Source organism: Gambusia affinis, linkage group LG10 (assembly GCF_019740435.1).
Source record: "Gambusia affinis linkage group LG10, SWU_Gaff_1.0, whole genome shotgun sequence".
NCBI classification, from domain to species: domain Eukaryota; kingdom Metazoa; phylum Chordata; class Actinopteri; order Cyprinodontiformes; family Poeciliidae; genus Gambusia; species Gambusia affinis.
Window position 1 is genome coordinate 22,187,580 of NC_057877.1, and position 22,382 is coordinate 22,209,961.

Consider the following 22,382-nt stretch of genomic DNA (forward strand, 5'->3'; position numbering starts at 1 on the left):
TCATTCATTTTAACCCTTACAGACCGAGCGGATCAGCGCCGATTCAGCCAGACTTGTAGTACCGTAACTCCGCCACACTTTGCGCTATCTGAAAAATTCCAACAGTTTCTGAAAAGGGAGAAGTTCCTCTTATGAGCCGATGTTGAGTTATTACGGTAATTTCATTCCCGCTGTAGCATGGAGTGAAATTATTCTGACGAGTGCTCTTTTAATAGAATTAACTTGAAAGTTCCAGTTGTTATGGATAAATGGGCAAATATATTTACTCAAAGGACATTTAAATAACTGCGTACAATTAAAATAAGCAAAAAATACCCAGGCGGAGATTTGAAACTTAGGTCATAAAGGGTTAATTCATACCTGGCATGTGAAAATCTTGGTCTAGAAATCTCTTTTCATGAATATTTACTCTTTTATTTCATAATATGTTTTATTCAACCAAGTCAGGCTTTCAAGAATAATTTCAGCAGTTAACAATAGAGCAAAAACATTTGCATTTTCTCAAAACAAATCCAAATTACAAGGTTTATAGAGTTTCCCTCAATGTGTATGAGTTGATTTTGGTAAATAAGAGTTAAACCTGAAAATTAAGGCGAGCGTTCATCAGCTGGTCCACAGTTGAAGACGACAGGTTTGCATTGGTTAGAAGAAAACTGGAGAACGTCTCATTGGGTCTCAGGTATTCTTTAACAGGGAGACCTACAGGCAACACAAATCATCAGAACTGAAATTCACCGGAATAAAAAACACTTCGGGATTAGTAAGAAGATCAGGAGAAACTCAAGCTTTCTGCAGGAAGGTAAACACACAAAATAACATTCTTGTTACGTTTTACACTCACTGGCAGACAGACAATCAAGGTGTAAATAATCCAGCTTTAGGGAATCCAGTGTGTACCAAATAGGAATCTGAAAGCGGGTTTTCATTTAGTGGGAATAATCTGGTTCAATACAGACTGAAAAGAAAGAAACCATGTCGGTTTGGGAGAAAAAGCAGCTATTGTTCCTCACACAGAAGCAGTGAAACTTCACCCCAACTAGTCATTCAAAATTAATGAGGAGCTTCAGCTCTAGTCTGGATAAATGACACTATTTTCATTTCAGTTGAGCTATTTATCCAAGATAATGTTACAAGAATTACAGCAATAAATCTGTAGTTACATTAAGGGTTTTTAAAAGTTGTGTTTGGGGTTCAAATAAATAATATCAGCTCCTCTAGAAAAAAAAAACTAAACACTCAGACAATTTCAAGGAATTGAATTACTGTCGAACAAAAGAGCAAAACCTGCTTTCATTCAGCTCATTTTGTTTCACGGGAAAACTAAGGTAACTTAAACTGACCACAACCGGGAGAAGCCAAACATTATACACTGAGGTTCTTTCATGAAAGCAGATGTAAAACAATCTGCTTTTCATTCATCGCCAGTTTACACCAATCACAAAGTGAAGCTGCTGATTCTCGGGTGAGATAGGAGAATCTGTGCAGCCCTTACAATCTGGAGTTTTTATCAGAAAACCGGTGAAATAGAGGAATATAAGGAAGCTAAAGAAGCTAAAATTGATGTGTGGCTTGTTGCTAAATTAAAGGGCTACTTCACTGTTTCAGTGAATCAAATATATTTAAGCAAACAATGCCAAACATCTGTTTTTTAGGAGTTTTTTTTTTTGGAAAAGGTGACTAGTTTTGTGTCTTGCTTTCAAGTATATAAAATGTCACAAGTACTTGGCAACGATCCAAATCTTTCTCCCAGGAGCCGGACGCTTTCCATCAGGTCCTGAAAATTGGAGAAGCTCCGATTTCCACTGTAGGACAAAACCGTCTGAGCATCCACAAAAAGACGAGACAGTCTGCAGAACAACAAGGAAGGAAAACTTAACTTTGACTGACACTTGCTTTACTTTAAGCTGCAAACATCAATATTTCTCTGATGCAACCAGGTGCAGTTAAAAGAAATAAAGATATTTTCTTCACTGACTCAGCAATTTTCACAAGAAGTTTCTCTTTAAATATTTAGAGGAATCGATGGAAGAAATGGTAAAAAAAAAAAAGTAATCAATGTTCTTTTATGTATTACCCTCATCTGTATACAACAAAAGTAAATACTGCACCTGTCCATTTCTGCAAAATAAGTGACATTTAAGTCCTGTGACATTTTAATTCACAGGACTAAGAACAAGACAATAGTCCAGTTAACTGCATCATTGCTTCTGAGTCATTTAAGAAGCTAAAATACAGCAGCAATGGACACAAAGTGCCATGATTCTCTACTTCAAACCATGTTTTGTGTTTTATTATCTGTTATCAAAGATTAGGACTTCTTTGCAATCTGTGTTTATGTTACAATCTAGAACAACTTGCTGTCTGTTTCAAAACTTTCAAATCACAAAAACAAAACTAGATAACAATAAGCTATATTTAACTCAAAAACATTTTAAGAGATTAAAAAATAAAACTTTTCTAAGCCAAATATAAACTCTGACTTCCTCTGTTCTACCTACATGGAGTTGTCGAAGTTTCCCACTTGGCCCGGCGTTTCCCCCGCCGTGGGGCTGTGGAAGCAGGGGTTGTTGACGTTGCAGACGATGCTTTGAATCCAGGGAACGGTGCCTACCGACGGCAAAGCCTTGTTCGGGAAGTGGCCTGCAAGAAATTCAACGAGAAACAAACACTTAGGACGCACAGAGTACCAAAATATATTAAAAGACTGTCGTGAAACACAAAAAGGAGTAAAAATATTAACTCATATCAAGATTGCGTCACGTGAAAAACAAAAATGTTATCTCATATTTATGAAGCTATGAAAAGACAATAACAAAAATAAAAACATTTTGCCATGTTACAACCACAAACAATTATTTTTATATTGATTTTATATGACAGAAAACAAATTGTAGTAAGTAGAGAAAGGAAAAAGATGATAAAGAAAATGTAAAAATCTGCTTTAAGGAAGTCTTTGGGGATTTGTCTTTACTTGTTTCACATATTTAGGAACTAAAATGTTGGCCATTTTTTTAGTACTGGATTAAAAAAAAACTGGACTGGGACATTGGGACGTTCTAACACATGGATATGCTTTGACCTGAGCTACTGTAGCTCTGGCTGGATTTTGCCCTGGTCTTTTGCAACTTCAAACAGGTTTTCTTCCAGAGTTTCCCTTTATTATTTATCCTACTAATTGTGTATATCCAAAAAGTTCAGTTTTAGTCTCACCTGACCAGACGTTTGTTACGAGCCCCTGCAGAGCTTACAGAAAACTCTAAAAAGAACATCTTAGTGCTTTCCTTCAACACTGACTGTCCTCTTCCACTAAGGCAAAATTAAATCATCTAACAAACTGAATATTTGCAAGAGTCATATTTGACATTTGCCTAAATAACTTTATAAAGAGATGTCTTGCTCATTGTGCAGTGTTTTCTCATGAGAAACTCCTCATGTGAGCAACCTAATTCTTCTGAAAAAACTTGTCACAGAAGGTCATTAACTCTGCAGGATTGGAAAGCAGACGGGTGCATGGCACTCACCACTCTGAGTGAGTTAATCTTGATTAGCTTGTTGGCAGAAGGCCATTTTTCAAACCTTTGAGAGTGAGAGAGTAAACACCTGTCCAACAACGAATCACTTACATTGGCCTTGTTTGTAAGGAGGGTGTGAATGACGAACAGAGATGAGGATGACAAAGAGGAAGAGCGGCCAGAGGAGCTCGATCAACAGCTGGATCTGCGGAGAATTTGGGAACGATCATCAATTCAACAAACATTTAATATTGATAATTTATCAGAAACAAGAACTAGCAACTAGAAGAAACCAACCAGTATCAGTATCAATTTTCAGAATTCATTGATATTTTAACAGTTTGTAAACAGGTTTCATCAATACATTCAATACAACCGGCCCTTTAGGAAGATTCATGATTCTGATTTGGCCCAAAACGAAGATGAGTTACCCCTGCTTTAGAGTGATGGTTTTAAATAATTACTTTAAAATGTATCCCGATTTAGAAACTTATCTGCAAAATCAACACGCTTTAATATTAAAATATAAAACTGTAATAACCTTATTCCTCCTGCGGTAGGTGACATTTTTCCAGAGGAGGAGGTAGAGCTGCCTGAAAAACCCCATTGCTTCCAGCTGTTATCGTGCCATGACGTTCTCCTGCAAAAAAACAAAGAAAACAATGACTGATTACAAAATGAGGTCCAACGGCCTAGGTTCCTTTCTGCATCCTTGGTGCACAAAGGACTGCTATCACAGATCCTTCCTCCCAGCATTTAGACTCTACAAACATCACTGCTACCAACAGACTCAGCAAGTGTTCACATTCCTGTTGATATTTGCAAATTTCGCATTTCAAATAACATTCCAGCCGTTATTTACACACTTTTTCTTGTAAATAATCTGTTCATACACAGCGTTGGAAAAAATGAAGGGCCCACTGCACTGAACCCCATTGCAAACCTCCTGGTTATTCCACAAAATATTTCTGAACTCTTCCTGAGTTAAAACATTAGTTTTGTTGTTTCTAAATGAATATGAACTTGTTTTGTTTGCATTATTTGAGCTCTGATAGTGCTGCGTCTTTATTATTATTTTGACCAGTTCTCATTTTCAGCAAATAAATACTAAATGTTTGCCTGAAATTTCAGAGACATGTTGTCAGTAGTTCATACAATAAAAGAACAATGTTAATTTTACTCAAAAATATACCTATAAAGAGTAAAATTTGAGAAACTAATATTTTGCAGAGGTCTCATTTTTTTCCAGAGCTCTCTCTATATACATATATGTTAATTTTCCCTTACTGTACAGTCTCCTATTCAAGTTTTTATATATTTTTTACTTTTGTGTGAACATGCATGTTCCTACTTTACCTTGTTACACCAGAATTCCCCCACTGTGGGAAAATAATGGCCAATTCTATCCAGTTGCATTATGAATTTTACTAAATTTATTGGGAGTTTATTTAAATATAACTCTGCATTATTTTCTCTGTTGCACGATTTGCCATGTACGTTTTGACTGTGTGTGCTGGGAGAGTAAAGGTTGCGTTTCATGCCCGCGAAGATCTGCTCGGCACTGACAATCCCCTGCTTGATCCTGAAATCCTCCTGATCCAAACAGCTTAACTTTCTCACCTGAAGACGCTCACTTTCACCCTACTATTCTTTTCTCCTCTGACCTTTATGAAGGTCTGGTACACAAATCCCAGGTGGAGTGTTTCTGTCAGGCTATCAAGTCATGCTCAAACTAATTTCCCTTGCAAATCAACCACAAAAGATGCACATACATTCAACAGCAGCAGAAGCAGTTAATAGTAATAATAATAATTTATTTTACTTATAGGCACCTTTCTCTACACTTTAAATAAAAAGAGCAGGGGGACATGGAGGGCAGGTTTGTTTTAATTTTAGCATTATTTTTGTCAATTAAATTCATTTATAATACTTTTCAAATTTTATTTAACCTTCATTTTACCAGGATAAAAACCCATTGAGATTAAAAACTTCTTTTTTTAAGTGCTGGCCAAGAGGCAGCAGAAGTATAATAGAAAATATTAAACGTGATATTAAACGATGCATAAAGCGTCACCCTTAACATTAATAATAATGGATCAATATTGAATTAATGTCATCTGATTAAAGAAGCCATCACCATGACAACATCGAGATATTGTCATTCTCAATAAACCGATCCAAATTTAAAATAAGCCTGAACTACAAACGCTATTTATTCTGTAATTAAATCATTTACCGGGTTAAGCTGCAAAATGGCAAGTAGATAATAAAAATAATTACCTTGGTAAATTAGAAACTCGGAAGCAAAACACAAAATTCCTGAGTGAGTAACGCTAGCTTCCTCTTCTTAGCATCTCATAGTGATGCTATTTTAGGGTTTACAGTCTCATTCCGACAACGGTTTAAAAAGTCAAAACGGCACGAATTGTCCTCCAGTGTGTAAATTACCTTTCTGGAAATGTATGATCAAGTCATAACTCCTGCAACGATGTCAAACATACCGACAGCCTCCCCGGGCAGCTTGACATTGACTTCCCAATATTTCTGTCAGCAGGAGGAAGCTACTTAGTCCCGCCCACCGGCAAAGCTGATTGGACAAAGTTCGTTCCGGGGTGCGGTAGTGGAAGCCGGTTCAGAATCTGATTGGTGAATGTCTGTGTTTTCGTAACTAAAGAAAAGTTGATCAGCCAATCAGTCCCACCAAGTAGCTTCATTATGAATCTCTTAGGTAATCACAGTTTATAATAATAATAGTAATTCATTTTATTTGTAGGATACGGACACTGTATAATAACAAGCAATAAAAAACAATTCATAGTTTCCGGTTGTGCATAAATATACTCAAGTAAGAGTAGCACTACGCCAACATATTTTAACTCAAGTAAAAATAAAAAATAAAAAATTATTTAAGTAAGAGCAAAAAGGAACTTGGCAAAAAGGTTACTTAAATACTGAGAAACATCTAATGTTTTCAAAATAAATTTTTCATCAGACAAACAAAATGACAAGGTTATGTGCAAATTCTGATATTTTATGAAACACTAATATAATAAAAATTACAAAAATAAACTAATTTCAAAATAAATTCAAGCTGCGGAAAGATTTTTTTTTTTTAATAATGGACTTTCAGTGACAACTGGCTTTTAGATTAGCTCAGGTACAGGGTTTACAGAGTTTAGTGGGATGGGGTTTGTATCATCAGCGTTTTCTGCCTCTGGTAATTTAATGGACTATTTTGGGTTAGTAGCTGCCACAAGGGTACGTTTCTGACTGAACCTTTACAAATGGGATTGTGGTTGCCTTTAAGAAACTGGATTCTTCCTCTTAGCTCCACTGAAATGACGTCTTACTGCTACAGAACACAGACAGTTCAACCAAAACTATGTTCAAAGAATGGCCCATTATAATCAGAGCAAAGACTACAGACAAGGTCATCTTGTCCCACTTCAGTGCCTGACCTCTAAATTGAGTTTCTTAAAAAAAAAATAAAAAATGTGCAAAAACAAATGACCTACTTTTTTAGCATGAGTGCATCAAGCTCAAAGGACATAAAAAAAATGTTTCCAACTCTTTATTTGTTCATGCATTAACAGGCTCTCAATACATTACATGAAGATATATTACTGAACATTTTATTGAGCATCCATATCAGCATAAAAACATACAAATATATTCATATCTCTATGAATTAAGGCAGTAATCTTAAATTAAGCATATCTCTACCAGGCCAGTAAGACACTGCATGAAGAACCAGAACGCTCTCTAAGGTTTGTGTTGATATGCATAAAAACAAGATGAATAGGAAGTCACTGTGAAACACTCAGACCTCTTATCCTGATTCAGTGAGGTCACTTCAAGTACGTTTATAAACAGACTCACTCTGAAAGCATGTAAGGCTGGAAGACTCCAAATGATTCTCACCGTCATCCAATGTGACGAGGTGAACACTTTAATTTTAAAAAGACTGCTTACCCTTTCTAAAAAATCTAATAAATAAAAAACAATCAGGTCTCTAGATCTTACATTTTAAATAATGCTCTCACATTAAAATATTTAAGATGACTAGTTTGTGGTATAATGGCAGCACTGTGCTACAAATTGCATAATATTTTCTGAGTTTGGCAAAAGCTTAAGAAGCTTGGACACTGTGCATCAATGCAAAGCAGGAACAATGCTTAAAGAAACACTGGCTGCTCTTGTCCTGTTAGGAGTCGATACGTCGAGGCAGGCATCGTCTTCAAGTGAATCTGTGAACGAACAAGAAAATTCACAAAACTTTCACAATATCTACCAGATCAACATCTATTAATTCAGACTTTTACAGCAGCTTCTGTGAGCATTTTAATAATTACCGACCTCTCCAATCGCATTTGTCAGGATCTGGATGATTTTGTCATGGGGAGTTGCAACAACACTCTGCCCGTTGATTTCAATGATGCGGTGTCCAACGCGGATTCCTCCTCTTTCCGCAATACCGCCTCTCATCAGACTGCAGATCTGGAAAAATTTGAGAAACTTCAGATTTTCATACAAAGAAAGGAATCAGTAAATGCTTTATTCGTTCCCAACTGCCTACTGCTTGGACAGTCATAATAATAGACATACGATGCCATCCTCGACGCTGAAGCCAAGCTGGAACTTGGGATCTGGTCTCTTTATAATCGCCATGGTGACTGGAGGACAGTGGACGATGCTGAGCTTTACATACTTTTGGCTTTTAAGGTCCTGATTGAGAAATAAACAAATAAAAATTAAAACTTGTTCAATCTCATATAAGTGCTCAATAATCATCACAAAAAACAAAAAATAAATAAAAATACAGAAAAATGAAAAATAAAAAACGTATGTACCAAAGCAAAAATTTTGTAAAATAAAAAACAAAAAAACATAAAGAAATATAACAAATGATACATTTAAAATATCTGGAAGTTACAAAGAGTATAGTTTTAAGTTAGGGATGCACAATATTAGAAAATCTTGAGACAAAGATAATTTTGGTAAATATTACAGTGTATTATAAGCCTGGCGGGCCACCAGGTTTTACTTGCGACCCACCAGGCTAAACAATCTTTATTTACATTTTTTTTATGTTTGCCTTTTCTAAGACTTCATAGTTGGTGTATGAGTTTTGTTAATGTCTTCCAACAATACATTTATAATTACCTAGTCATATTTTCCAAATTCCCGACAACTTTCAACAATTTTTAACTCAAAAACACGACTGCTGGATGACTGTCTCAGCACCTCTACCACCGTAACATACAAATAAAAATCTTTATTAACCGCTAAATTTAGAGATTTTTGTTTGTTGTGAGAAGCTATGTGATAAAAACCAAAAAAAGATAATTAAACTCCACAGAGTCTGAACATATTTTCCTCGAATGAGCGGAAACATCTGGTAACAGATATTATTTGGTTAGTCACGGTTATCTTTAATTTGAGCAGCATGTTTTTAGGAAGAGTTCAAAGTTTCCAAGCTTTGGAAATAATAGACTCGCTGAAACAAAATGATCCCATCACAGTTTGTACTGATAACATTCAGAGTAGTACAGATTACTGGAGTTGTCCAAACTGTCCTGCCATGAAAAAATATTTTTATTATCAATAATGTAAAAGTGAATTTGTTGTAATCTTTTCATTTTACCTACAATTATACAAAAATGTACTATTTTAATACAATGAAAATGTAATCTAAACAAACTGTTAAATATGAGTTTTATCTCATTAAAGTACAGTCATATAGTTTTAAAATTTTTCTAGTTGGTTGATTTCTTCAATTAATCTAGAAAAAGAAAATCAAGAAAAAGAAGAAGTGGATGTGGGTCACTCTTTCTTCAAATATGCTTTCTGTTTCTTCAAAACTACTTTTAATGAATACGTCTCCTTTAGTGTAAAAGTAAGTAAATTTTTTGGTTTCTATTTACATTTTGTTTTAAACGAAAACAAAAAGCATGGTTAATAAAAAAATAAATAAATAAATACTTGTATCAACATTTTTCCATTTGAAGAACATTTTCTTTTTGTCAGCAAAAATCTTGTTCTATGGGTGAATGCTGCACAAAAACACCAATAATACTTCGGATTTGTTATGTTACAGTGTTTATAACTATCTGTTCAATCTAATCCAAGGTGCTAAGTTTATATTTTACATGACCTGCGCAGCAGCAATACGAAATAATCTATGTTTGGGAAAAATTACAACTTTGTACATTGATCTGTGCTTAGAAAACATTCTTTACTGCAAAATATTTTTAAATAAATGTAACTTTTACTGATTTTTTTTAACCTCTGAACTTTTTCTTATTGGGATTTAAAATTAAACTTGTGGTTCTAAGATCGGGTCTGATTTAAACGCCAAACTCCTAGTATTTGGATTAAGTGAAGGTAACAAAGCACAAATTGTGATTTAAGGACTCCATTTATTACAAAAATAACTGAGTTGACTCTACAACTTCCAGTGTAACAGATTTTAAAACTAGAGCTAATCTAAGAAAATTTTTTTACCATACTGTCCAATTACAAAACAAACACAGCACTGTTCTGTGGAAGATAAAGACACTAAATCCCAACTTAATAGACGAAATATTTTCGTTTCTGACTCAATGTTACAGATGTTTTGTAATCAAATATCCAGAAAATTGTTATTAGTAGAGTTAAACCTCTTCATTATCTTGGCCTTCATTACTCAGCTGTTAAAAGTGTAAGCAGAAACAAAGAAACTGCCATCTCACAGGCTCTACATATTGTTAGCATGCAAAGCACAAATTAACAACACTTTGACTTTATTAACCAAAAGATACAACACTTCAAACTGATTTTAGCCATATTAACGTTTTACAGACACAGACACAATTAAACCAATTATCAAATGAAGAATATTGCATCACAGTGCCATCTAGAGCACAACGGGGACAATGACAGATATAAAGAAAGCCAGAAATATTTTCGTTTCTGACTCAATGTTACAAAATAAAGCCAAAGTATTAGTTTTAGTACCATAACAAACTTGAGGCTTTTTTCTCTTCTTACCCGGAGGATGTTCTGGCAGGTGATGATGGGCAGACCCACCAGGCTGGTGCCGTTGACGGACATGATGCGGTCGCCGATGCTGAGTTCCCCGCAGCGTTCAGCTGGACCACCATGGAGGAGGTTGGCCACCACCACGGTGGGCAGGATGGACCCCCAACCCGACTCGACCACGGCCAGACCCAGGATCTCCCCGGCAGCCTTAGTGATCCCAATCTGAACCACAAACACACACAGATTTCATAAACAACCAAAAGTATTTGCTCCATAGCTGCTTTTGTCTGTTTGTATGGAGTGGAATTGTGGTAGGAGTGTTGGAAAGAGCAGGAGCTTCTTAAAGAGACAGAACCCAATTTCAAGACTTCAAATCGTATATTTCATGTTTGATATACCGTATTTTCCGGACAATAGAGCGCACCTCAATATAAGCTGCACCAATAAAGATTTTTTTTAAAAACTGGAAACTTACATATATAATCCGCACCGGGCTATAAGCCGCTGATATGTCCGCTGCTCTCGGTTTTCCACAATTTATTGAGGACGCAGCCCTGCATCTCCAACGCCGAACCATGAATTCATTCACGCCGAGCTTACATACAGCGGTTATCGATCTATACTGCCAGATCGATAGGCTTCAAATTAAAAGCTGCATCATATGAACTTCTTCATGTGGTTTCCATGATGAGGGGGTATGAGTTTTAAAACATTCCTCCGTTGTGCCTGCTGCTAGCATGTGCTTGTTCTAAATGAAAATCAGCACTTTCTTCTTTGATTTCAAATTTTGACTTCCAATGATTCACTTCCTGTCAAAGAGGCCCCTGGCGGTTGAAGAAAAATCCACAGAAAAGCCACACCAGGCTATAAGACACAAGGTTCAAAGCGTGGGAAAAAAGTAGCATCTTATAATCCGAAAAATACGGTATATAACATGTATAACTATTGAAAATAACACGGTAACTTGATTGTGATATAAAATGGCTCTGCGTGCCTGGAAAATACATAATACCGCTCCTTTAACAGAAATAAAAGCCTGAAAACATCAGTCTGTGTGTATTAGTCTCGATAATTCTTAATAACAGTCTACTCATTGAATGGGTTTATGAATAAAACACCAGATGATGAAGTTTCAATCATTCGCTTACATCTCGAAGGTTCTGAGAGTCCGAGAAGTGGGCCAAATCTCCATTGTAAAGCTCCTGACTCTCCAGGTAGTTACTGTATTCGCCCGGTTTCAGATCGCTGGCCTTGATGCCGTTAGCCTGAAGAAACTGCTGGTAAGCCACTCCAAACGCCTGTCCGATGGCCTGAGCGATGACGTGAGCCTGTAAGGAGAGACCAAAAGGACGAGGCAAACAAGGTTCAATATTTATGCATGCAAGCAGACTGGGGCTGCAACTAATTATCACTTTAGTAATCTATTATTCTACCAATTTATCAGGCGAAATAAATGGTCACATTTTTCATTTAACCTCTTAATTTTACATAATATTAGAAATATGTCTAAAAAATAACATTTTTAAATAAGAAATAAAACGTTTTATTGCCTAAAATAAAAACATGGCCGTCCTTGAAGCATTTGAAGCAAGAATGAATCTGCAGCTAAAAAAATACTTCAACATGTGAAACGTTTAGCCTTTTCTTATTGACTTAACATCAGCACACTGTGCTAATTTGCTGATTATTTTTTGATTAACAGATTAATAATTGAACAGTAAAAGATATTTAAAAAGAGATTTTGTTTTAGAACATTTTAACCTAATAAAGTTAAAACTATGCCACTTGAGGAGTGCTGGGAAAAACACATTTATAGGCAATTGTTATTTTTTTTTATCTAAATTGTATATTTTTGGTTTAATAATTGCTCTGAATATGCTGTTCTTCCAGCAATTGGAATTTAAAAAAAAATATTAATCAACTACTAAATTAGTAGGTGGTTATTTCATTAATCGATTAATCATGATTAATTATTTCAGCTCTAAAGCAGAAGCTAAATTGGAACGGTAAAAATAATAAAATTACATTTCACTTTCATATAAAAAAATACAATAGAGAAAATATTTTTCCACCTTAGAACTGAAGCAAACAAAATAGGTTCTTTACTTTGAGAGGATCATTAGAGACGCTGCAGGTGTAAGAAGAAGGGGAAACAAATGTCAGAAATTCTTTTTCTGGAGTCTTAAATTTCCTACAGCTAGTTAATTGCACAAATAAATTAAATGTTGCCATTTATGGGAAAATGGGACAAGTGCCAGAGCTTTTGATTCTCAGGGGAACCTGCTGGCTGAAACCAGGCCAGACTAAAGCTGAAAAAACCAGAACATTTGAGACTTTTACAGCTTCACTGTGCAGAGAAGGAGACGCTGGAACATAATATCGTTCTGACCGCCTGTTTACCCCGTGTTTCTAAAATCTTACAGCAACTTATTGTCACAACTGCTGGATTACAGGATTCAAAACAATAATCATGTAAACTTTTAAACGATTAAACAGACTCACATCCTCTGAGGAGAAAACATGGCAAATCATTAGGCACTTCTTTTGAGGCTGCGATGAAGAGGAAGCAGCATCCGCGTCCTGCCCTTTATGTTTCCTTCGCGCCATTAGGACGACAACGTCACCAATGTCTGCTATGTAGGAAATCGTCTGCAGAGAGTGATCCATCATGGCTTCCTGAGAGGAAGCTTGACATCATTAAATTATTTCAACAAGTCTCATCCTGTAAACTTAAAATTTCGACGACTTCTTTTATATGGGGCAATTTTTCTGCCATAAGTCAAGAGCACATTTTCAGTCTGATAGAAGGACTTCATGTCTTTTGTTCTCAAAACTTTTAATACTTGTGCTCAAACCTTCTGCTGCCTTTCAAACATTCACTGTCATTTCTCAAACCTTTGTCCTTGCTCGGAGAAACCAAACTTGTCCCTGCTTGGAGCAAATCTCTGCTTGCAAATCTCTCTGCTCGCTTGCAAATCATTTTCTGCTTGCTTGGAACAAAAAAGTACCATTGCACGGCAACCTCTGAGCCAATAGAATGAAAGTGTTGTACTGAGTGCGTTTGTTTCCTTCTAGTGGGTGTGTCTGTGAGGCTGCCATTGATTGTAGCAACCTGAGCCAACGGGGAAACAACGATCACAGTTTTCTGCTCCAGACATATGCAAAACATACGCTAGAAGTGTGCTACTGGTCGCTAACAGCCTTCTGATATTAGGCAGGAGTTTGTTCACCCAACCAAAGAAAATGGATCCACAGAACCAGCCATGCTAGAACTTAGTCACAACATGATATCTATCTATCTATCTTAGAAAATCTATTCTATCTAATCTATTTAATCTATCCATTAAGTGGGTGGTGCAGGTTGTACAGTCAATAGTAGCCACACAGGCACACCCACTAAAAGGAAACAAACTCACCCAGTATGGCACTTTAGTTCTATTGGCTGAAAGGTTGCCAGGCAACTGTACTTGTTTTGTTTTGTGTGTGAGCAGAAAGAGACAAGTTTTGAGCACATGGAGAAAGGTTTGAGAAAGAACAGTGAATATTTGAAAGAGAGCAGAGGTTTTGAGTACAAGCATTGCAAGTTTTGAGAACAAAAGAAATGAAGTCCTGCTTTCAGACTGAATGTGTGTGCTCTCAAATTATGGCAGAAAAATTCCCCCATACACTTTCGATTCAGTTTGTCTGTAAGCAATAATAATCATAACAGACAATAAGAAACATTGAAATACATCACTCGCAGTAATAAATATATAGAAGATAAGCTTCAGTTTTTCAATTGAATTAGTTCAATAAATTAGCTTCTCTGTGATCTTTAAATTCACTTTGCTCCACCTTTCTAGAGAGGTGGCAACACAGAACGGAAAACATTCTGTGTTTATCATAACAACTCCGCTGGAGGACTTGTTATGATAACCTTTTAGCACCTGTGTGTCAGCTGTAAGCACTTTGATTCGTTTCGTGGAGATGAACAGATCCACTTCGGTCATTGGCTGGGACTCTCCCTCTGGAGCCTACAAGCAAACACACCACAGTCAAAACCAGCAGCATCAGAACTGGACTGGTCACTACTGGGAACCCATTCATTTCTACAGGCCACACTGAAGTGCTGTCCTTCTGAATCTAATATGTTTTTATTATTCACCTTAATCCTGTCAACGGCCTCCTGAGCCTGGGTCATGCGAGCGTTTGTGGAGGGGTTCCTGTCCGATTTGAGCTGAGTGGACCCCAAATACTTGGCTCCAAATATAACGCCGTCCAGCAGGTCTTCAGGGTCACAAGGACCAGGCACTGAAAAAGCAACACATCATATCAGAAAATAACAAAAACTCAGCCTAAGAGGTCATAAAGATCTCATTAAAAGGGAAACAAAGAAAAACTAACTCACCATCTTTATAGGACGGGTGGTCATCAGCACTCTTTGAAAAGCAAATTGAAGACTCAATTAATAAATTTACGTCATACATTTGGGAGAAGATCAAATTAAAGATCAAAACTGATGGAAAGAATTAAAAACATTAAAAATTAGTACCGTAAATTATACTCATTTGTCTGTTGCCTTTAAGATGTAAAAATATTGATTGGAAAGAGTTGATAATTAGATACAAACATGTTTTGCAAAAGGTTTGGGATTCTGACAATATTGCATGGCGAAACATCAACTTGACCTGAGATTATTGCTACTCCACCTCATAAATGAACATCCCAGTCAAGTTAATGTCTTGGTTATGTTTTAGTCATTTCCACACCGACCTGTTCTCCGTCAGCACCAGCCTCATCCTCCGGCGGCTCCTCCCCGAGCTTCATCCAGACAGGTTCGGGGTACTCGTCATCCGGAAGTGAAGCGACAGAGTCTTCCCTGCGTCGCTGACCGTTTGCGCTCTGCCTCCAGCATCTGCGAGGATCCTCCTGGCTGTAGGAAACAGAGAGCACGGCGTCGACATCGCCAAAGAGAGGCAGGTGGGATGGATGGGCCGTAGGACCGATCTTCGTGCACTGCAGAAGTCCCAGCAGGTCTCGCTGGTGGCTTTCGGAGAAAAGCAGCCCTGTGGTTTCAGTGCTCTGAGTTACCATGGAGTGACCGCACACTTCCTGTTCAGCCAAGCTGGAGTAGTGATCGTCATGGCGCTCTGTGTCCCTCATCTGAAGCTGGGTGAGCAAGGCGTGAATACGGCTGTGATCCTCATCACCTGATTTCCTGTTTGAAACCTCCGCCTCTTCTTCGCTGGCCGCCTCCTCAGAAACTACGAACGTCTCATGAGTCGTTTCCTCTGCAGCTGAAACATTTGCATCTTCAATTTGAACTTCTATGGCCTGGCCTGACTCTGATGCATTTCCCAGAAGCACCTGCTGGTATGACTGGACCGGAGACGACAAGTCTTGCCCGATCAGAGGAGGGGATCCTGACTCTCCGAGGCTGCTCAGATCCAGGAGGTCAGCAGAGGGAGGCAGGCCGGAGTCTTCCAGATCATGAGCAGAACCGGCTTCACTGGAGGAGTCGGATCTCCAGTCCAGAGGAGGAGGAACAATTAGACTGTAGGTATCAAGGTCTTCTGCCTCTGGCACTGGAAGCACACCGATTCCCTCCACTGAGGCACCAATAACAGGGTCAAAGTCAGACAGTGGGCCATCTGCAAGCGTAGATCCAGACTGATGATCCGGGAAGCAGTCGGAGTCCATTTTGTGTCAAGGATAAGATGGCATTACCGAGCAGCGAGCAGAATCTATACTGCGATCACAGTGCGGCAGAATCTCCTGGAAGGATTCCTATAAAGAAAAACACTAAAACCATTATAAGTGGTTATCAATAAATGACACTATGAAAGACTACTTTTATTTCAGTAATTCAATTAAAAACTGGAAACTTATAAACACAGAGTGATATATTTCAAGCATCTACAGTAGTTTTGTTAAGGTTGTGATTTACAGCAGATTATCAACGTCCTCAAAGTGCCAGTAGTGGCAGAATGTGTTTATAAAACCAATTAACCTATTAAAATATTAGGAAATAGCTGTCTCTGCTTTAGTTTGATTGACAAAAAAAATATTTAAACACACAATTTTTTTAAGGTTCTTTTCATGTAGCCATCATCTTTGGCAGGCAAGATTTGGCTCCCAGACCTTGAGTTTGACTCATGTGACTTACAGTAACTGCAACCACAAATTTCAGCTGCTCAAAGAAATGTTATATCACATAACTCCAATTAGTCTGATGACTGGTGAGCTGTCTGTTGTTCACATGTAAGCATGTCATGACAGTCAAGAGCGACTATCTTCAGGAAGAAGTCTCCTCTGATTTATTGGAACACTGACTTCTACCAGATTTCCTACCTGCACAGCATCACCTTGACAACTCTTTGAAGATACTTAGATGACATTTAATTTCCTTTTAGAATAATTAAAGTATTTTTGAACTGAGTTGAAAATGAGTAACTTTTTTTATTGAATTACTGCAATAAAGTATTTTACATTTTATCATTTATTAAGATGCACCGGCATATCGTATTTGACAAAATAATAATATTTATCGATTGCGTAACTAATACCTGCTATACAGATATAGTTAGTGAAATAAACAGCAAAATTAGATGAGTTTTACTGTAAAAGTACAAGAAAAAGGCTTCAAATAAACACTGTGCTTCTGGGGAAATACATAATTCTTCATATAAGTAAGGAGGAAACAATTTTAACAATTTTATTTAAAACTTATTAAAGTACAACTCCTTTTAAGTCTACAATCAGCCTAACTGAAGTAGCATTATTACTAGCTAGATGCTAACTGCTCCACTTTACAGTATTTACCTTAGTAGACAGCTGCTGTAATGAAAGCTAAAACAATAAACACATAAAACAACATAACTGCTATAAAAATAGTTCTCACCGGATGTCGAAAATCTTTCTCGTCTCCTTTGTGTCCAGATAGACACAACTGTCGCTGCCACGACCGATGAGTCGACGTGTTTAGGAATTTGAACCCTCTCTACAACTTCTGTGCATACTTTTTCCGTCATACTATTGACATCAGTGATTCTGACATAAGTAGCAATTAAGCGGAATGCTTCACTATTATACAGTTTTTTCCGAGTAAATCGGACTAACTTTTAAAGCTACTGCTGATGTCGAGTGACTGCTTTTATTTATTGGCTATCCTGCTGCGGCGTTCAAGTTCCCCCGTAGCTTCCCAAATAATTCTTACAAATTCTGTCTCGTTACCCATTTCATATGCGTACGTAGTTAAATTTGTACAGAAAGCCAACGAATTTTTCATTAAGTGGCATCTAACTAGCATTAGAGAATATATATGAAGCATAATATCTCATATGAGCAATAGTTTACCTCAGATTGAAACTTTACTTACGAGCCGCATCAAATGCAACAGTGACCTACGTCAACCGCCCTGCGTCCAAGCCCCGATTAATCAAATGTCGATATTTCGATTAAGAAAGTCAAGACCTATTTTATTTTGTTTTTTACTTTTGGTGTAATTCGCAGTTAGTCGGTGAATATAATGTTGCACACATAGTTACCCTTTCATTTTGGTGTGAAAAACATTTACCGTATACTCTTTACTTCTCTGAATACAAGTATCTCCCTGCTTACAATGTTTATCTATTTCAGGTAGGCAGAAGTAGACGAGGAAAAAAAAAATCTCAATCTATTTATCTTGAAAAAGTTTGAAATATCAGTCTTCTTCGGTTAGTAATCCCCAAAACACATACATAAAACAAAACAGAACAAGTGATTTTAGCTTTAATTAAAAAAATAATAATAAATTAATAAACATGGATTACATTTTGTCATAAAGTCAAAATAACATTACATATCTACCTGTCATGTACTTTACTCGTTCTTCCATGCAAAACATCTATTTTTGCAATTAACTGAACTTATAAAGACAGCTCAAAGATCTGAAATGTTGTCCACATCAGCTCATTTTGCTTAATATACATTCATCTAAATAAAACCATTCAGCTGCTCCACATCGTTTGCAAATGTCTGAAGCATTATTAAAACAGAGCTGTTAGAAATATCGCTCCCTTACATATTTCTTTCAATTTTCCTCTTTTTCCTCATAAATTTTAATATTTGAAACAACTGAACAAATACAGATTGTGGTTTTCAAAAAAAACCTCCTTGTTAAATCATAAGTTGTCATTAATCAAATTATTGGGAAACACAGGTTTTCAATTTTACCAGCAACCATTGAAGAATCTAAAATCAACAAATAAACAGAATCAGCCAGACAACATGAAGGTCTCCAAAAGGCAACATGTCATGCTTTGATCTAAGTAAATTAAAGAGCAGAAGAGAAACAAAATTTCCAAATATATTTAAAACGTAAACTAATCTCATAATTTCAAAAACATTTCAGGTAGCTAACACTTTCTGTATTCACCTACAGAAATATTAAGACTGCAGCTTTAGGAGACAGGAGTAGAAATTAATCTAAACAGATGACCTGATCAAATCAAAAAGCTGTTCAGAATCCAGTTAATTAGCATCTCCCCCTGATTGTGAAGACAATGCTGTACTGTCTGACAGCTCACTGCTGCTGGTATTCATCTGAATGAAACCAATTAGAGAGGAGGTGGTGCCCAGCAAGCCCACCAGCCAGCTGGGGAATTGTCCTGCCCACAGGAAGCCTGGTGGCATCCAGTGAACTGCGTTACTGAGGTCCGCCATGCTGCTGAGAATGGAGAGCATCTCCGCTTGTATCTGCCTGTAGAGGTCAGACCGTCTGCAGGAGAAAACAGATTTATTGAGCATTGGAGAATTGTATATTTCTAAGTGATGTCTAATATTAGAGTATTAGACATCACTCTAATACAGAGTGATGTCTTGCCCTGTTAGTTTGAAAGAAAACATAAATAAGACAGGATGACAAACAATGCTTAAATAGAAGCAAATGTCATTGAAATAAAAAAATGTAATATGCTAAGTAAACACCTGCTGCCTCCTCCATCTCTCTGGTGTTTCTTCAGCTTCTTCCTGAGCAACAGCAGAACTCGAAACGATCTGGAGAAATAAAGATTTGCACTAAAACTCTCATTTGAGTCTTTTCACAATATTTTTGTACTTCAACAACTTTCTTTATTTAGCTCATACTTTCATGACCGAGTTTCTTATGAAATATAATTTTTATCAGGTTTTCTGCAATGCACAGTTACAAGTTACTTTCCAGAAATTCAGCAATATTTATAGGTTACAGAGCTAAAACATAAACCCTTCCTGGAACTTACTCCAAAATAAAAAGCTACTTTAAAAAAGTATCAGATTTCTTTTCCTGAAAAATAAAGCAAGAGGGAGCCACATCCAGTTCTTGTTGCTGACAAGACATACAAAAAAAATCAGGAAAAGGATGATCCAAAAAAATTTAGGGTTAACATTTGTTTTTTTATTTTTTTTAAACCGGTCAAACCTGCAAGTTTCTGGTTTAGTTTAAAATAGTAACTGGCTGACCTTATAGCACTTATCCCATCATTTTGACCATCCAAAGTGCTTTACAGTAGAGCCAAACTCACCCATCTCACGAGTAATAATTAGGGATGCAGCGATTTATCGGTACCAATTTTCCTAATTTTAGAAAATCAGTGATTGGCCGATTTTTACATGTGAAGACGATCTTAACCACCAATTTTATCTACCTCAGGCATTTAAATCAACTTCTTTCTTCTTCTGCTCTGCTGTGAGAGAGGTTTGACTAGCAGACCGGCCCACCAGATCAGGTCTGTATGTTGCAGTTAACAATAGTCATCTCACTGTTGGCAACTCATTAACTTTCTTTTAACATTTAGCAACAATTTAGACAAAAAAAATGGTATCGGCCAAAATTGGATCTATTTTTTTTAATAGATCGGTAATCGGCCAGAAAACTGCAATCGGTGCACCCCTAGTAATTATATACCAATACAAAACTTTGGGTTAAAATACACACCAACAGGCTGGATTCAAACCTACAACTTTCGATTTGCACGATACCAACTCTACCTACTGATCCACCACCACACTGTTTGTTGGTATAAAATTTACAACAAACTACAAATCTTTTTTCTTCAGAAATCAGATCATTTAGCTAATTTTATTAAAATAACGTATACTTAGTTTGTTGCTAAACAAATAAATATACTTTTTTTGCAATAATAAAAAATAAAACATATTTTGTGGTAGTTTTGAAGTAGTTTCAACTTGAAATTTTGGGACCCCTAAGCAAAACGTTTGGACGCCACCAGCATAATCAGTGGATGGAAGAACAGATGCAGGTTACTCAGCAGATGTGTCCCAATATCTGAGTGCAGATTTCTCACCTGAGGATCCCCAGCAACAACGAGGTTCCCCACAGCACTGTGCTGAACAGCCACCACTTATCAGACCTCACTTTGATCAGCTCTGCATCTGCAGCCCAAGCAATATGTTCACAAGGATAGTACAGCTGGTCAGCCAAGTTTGTAAGCACTGATATCCAGCGGAGGCCTGCATCCTCCTCCTGAAACAAGAATCTGGTCAGAATCAACAGGAAAGATGGGACTTGTGCGGACATGTAAACAACATTTGTTATGAATCACCGAAGCACCAAGTCCATAGCTGTGGGAGTACGCCAGCATGGAGAGATCATCAAACAGCCTCAGCACCGTCCTGCAGTGGCTGAGCTGAGCAGAAAACAGAAGCAAGCTTTTCCCAAGACGCTGAGATGACACATCTGCTCCTGCTGCTGCTTTCCGGGTAAGAGCTCCTCCGACCAGCTGAGAGCCATAACAGAACGTCCTGATCTGCAGGCAAAAGGTAAAAAAATAATAATTAATGGATGAAAGTCACAAAATTATGATTGTATTTATAAAAATAACCCCAAGTAGAAAAATATTAATAGAATTTTAAAACTCCAGAGCTGGGTAGAAGTTTACTTGAGTAACTTTTTGTAAAAAAAAATTAATACTTTTTTTTTTGCTTTTACTTTTGTCATTTTATTTATGAACTCCTGCTACTCTTACTCTTTCTACAATTTCTTAATACTCTACCGACTGTGTGTAACTTCACTAAATGAAGAGCAAGTTTGTTTCAACCAAAAATTCACCAGACACAGACACACACCTGCAGTTTTTGTCAAAATTTGGTCAATTCAATCCGTCATACAGACTGATTCAAAGTCATAGTTTATGCTAAAATTACTGGTATAAAATGCATTAAATTACTCATAACAAAATAAATAACTAAATTATTCCCTGCAAATGTATCCGACTTGGTGTTTTCACGGGCTTTGCATAAAAACGAGGTTCAGTGAAGACTCACAACTTTATCTCTTCCTCTGTACGTCTCTAGCAGACGGACGAGAGACTCCACAGACTGCTGCATGTCCGATTACACAGTACCACAGGCACACTCTGATAAATAAATACACTCTAATTTGATTTAGTTTCTGCGGAACATTTTAGCTTCTGCTGCACGCAAATGACAGCCTCGGCACCTGAATGCACCAACATTCAGCTGGACTTTGAAACAGGAACTACTTCAAACAGACCAGAGCAAACGATCTTCGATTTCCAATCACTACTCTGGACGTTATCCAAATTGTTCAGTGTGTAAGGCAAGATTTCTGCAACCAGATAGAGGAGGATCAGTTATATAGAGAATCTATTTTAACACTCTGGATCAAATCACAGGCACGAAAATGAGCAAATGATTGGTTCAAGTGGGTTTGTAAGTTGATTGGAGAAAAGCATTTAGTTGACTTTTGGATTGAGGCTATGTAATATTACTCTATTATAGTTATTATTATTATTACTACTACTACTAATAATACTTTATTATTATTATTATTATTATTATTATTATTATTATTATTATTATTATTATTAT

The 22,382-nt window shown here is 36.9% G+C and overlaps 3 protein-coding genes across 5 annotated transcripts in view; all 3 read right to left on the reverse strand.

Moving 5' to 3' along the window:
• The window catches only part of abca7 (ATP-binding cassette, sub-family A (ABC1), member 7), a 36,286-nt gene extending 30,205 nt beyond the window's left edge, over positions 1 to 6,081 (reverse strand). The window contains exons 1-6 of one of the 2 annotated variants that reach the window (XM_044130400.1): positions 5,961 to 6,081; positions 4,054 to 4,152; positions 3,624 to 3,717; positions 2,499 to 2,640; positions 1,723 to 1,847; positions 581 to 699 (exon numbers count right to left, since the gene is read on the reverse strand). In XM_044130400.1, coding sequence (XP_043986335.1) covers positions 581 to 699; positions 1,723 to 1,847; positions 2,499 to 2,640; positions 3,624 to 3,717; positions 4,054 to 4,119 — 546 coding nt within the window. In that variant the 5' untranslated portion in view covers positions 4,120 to 4,152; positions 5,961 to 6,081. Of the gene's footprint in view, positions 1 to 580; positions 700 to 1,722; positions 1,848 to 2,498; positions 2,641 to 3,623; positions 3,718 to 4,053; positions 4,153 to 5,792 lie in introns of both variants that reach the window. The other variant, XM_044130402.1, reaches the window with a different exon arrangement.
• A 986-nt stretch (positions 6,082 to 7,067) lies between these two features.
• On the reverse strand, positions 7,068 to 17,844 carry si:ch73-40i7.5 (amyloid-beta A4 precursor protein-binding family A member 3). 2 transcript variants are annotated; one of them, XM_044130403.1, is made up of 11 exons: positions 17,413 to 17,844; positions 15,285 to 16,298; positions 14,920 to 14,950; positions 14,677 to 14,822; positions 14,459 to 14,545; positions 13,035 to 13,208; positions 11,681 to 11,860; positions 10,542 to 10,754; positions 8,118 to 8,237; positions 7,869 to 8,009; positions 7,068 to 7,759 (listed from the first exon to the last, which is right to left on the reverse strand). In XM_044130403.1, exons 2-11 carry the CDS (start codon positions 16,209 to 16,211, stop codon positions 7,688 to 7,690), a joined length of 2,091 nt encoding a protein of 696 aa, XP_043986338.1. In that variant the 5' UTR covers positions 16,212 to 16,298; positions 17,413 to 17,844; the 3' UTR covers positions 7,068 to 7,687. The 2 variants fall into 2 exon arrangements, with proteins under 2 accessions (XP_043986338.1, XP_043986339.1); XM_044130404.1 differs by having other exon boundaries at positions 15,285 to 16,313.
• A 356-nt stretch (positions 17,845 to 18,200) lies between these two features.
• On the reverse strand, positions 18,201 to 22,084 carry pex11g (peroxisomal biogenesis factor 11 gamma). The gene is made up of 5 exons (XM_044130406.1): positions 21,816 to 22,084; positions 21,095 to 21,298; positions 20,837 to 21,015; positions 19,479 to 19,547; positions 18,201 to 19,269 (listed from the first exon to the last, which is right to left on the reverse strand). Exons 1-5 carry the CDS (start codon positions 21,876 to 21,878, stop codon positions 19,023 to 19,025), a joined length of 762 nt encoding a protein of 253 aa, XP_043986341.1. The 5' UTR covers positions 21,879 to 22,084; the 3' UTR covers positions 18,201 to 19,022.
• Between the last annotated feature and the right edge of the window lie 298 nt (positions 22,085 to 22,382).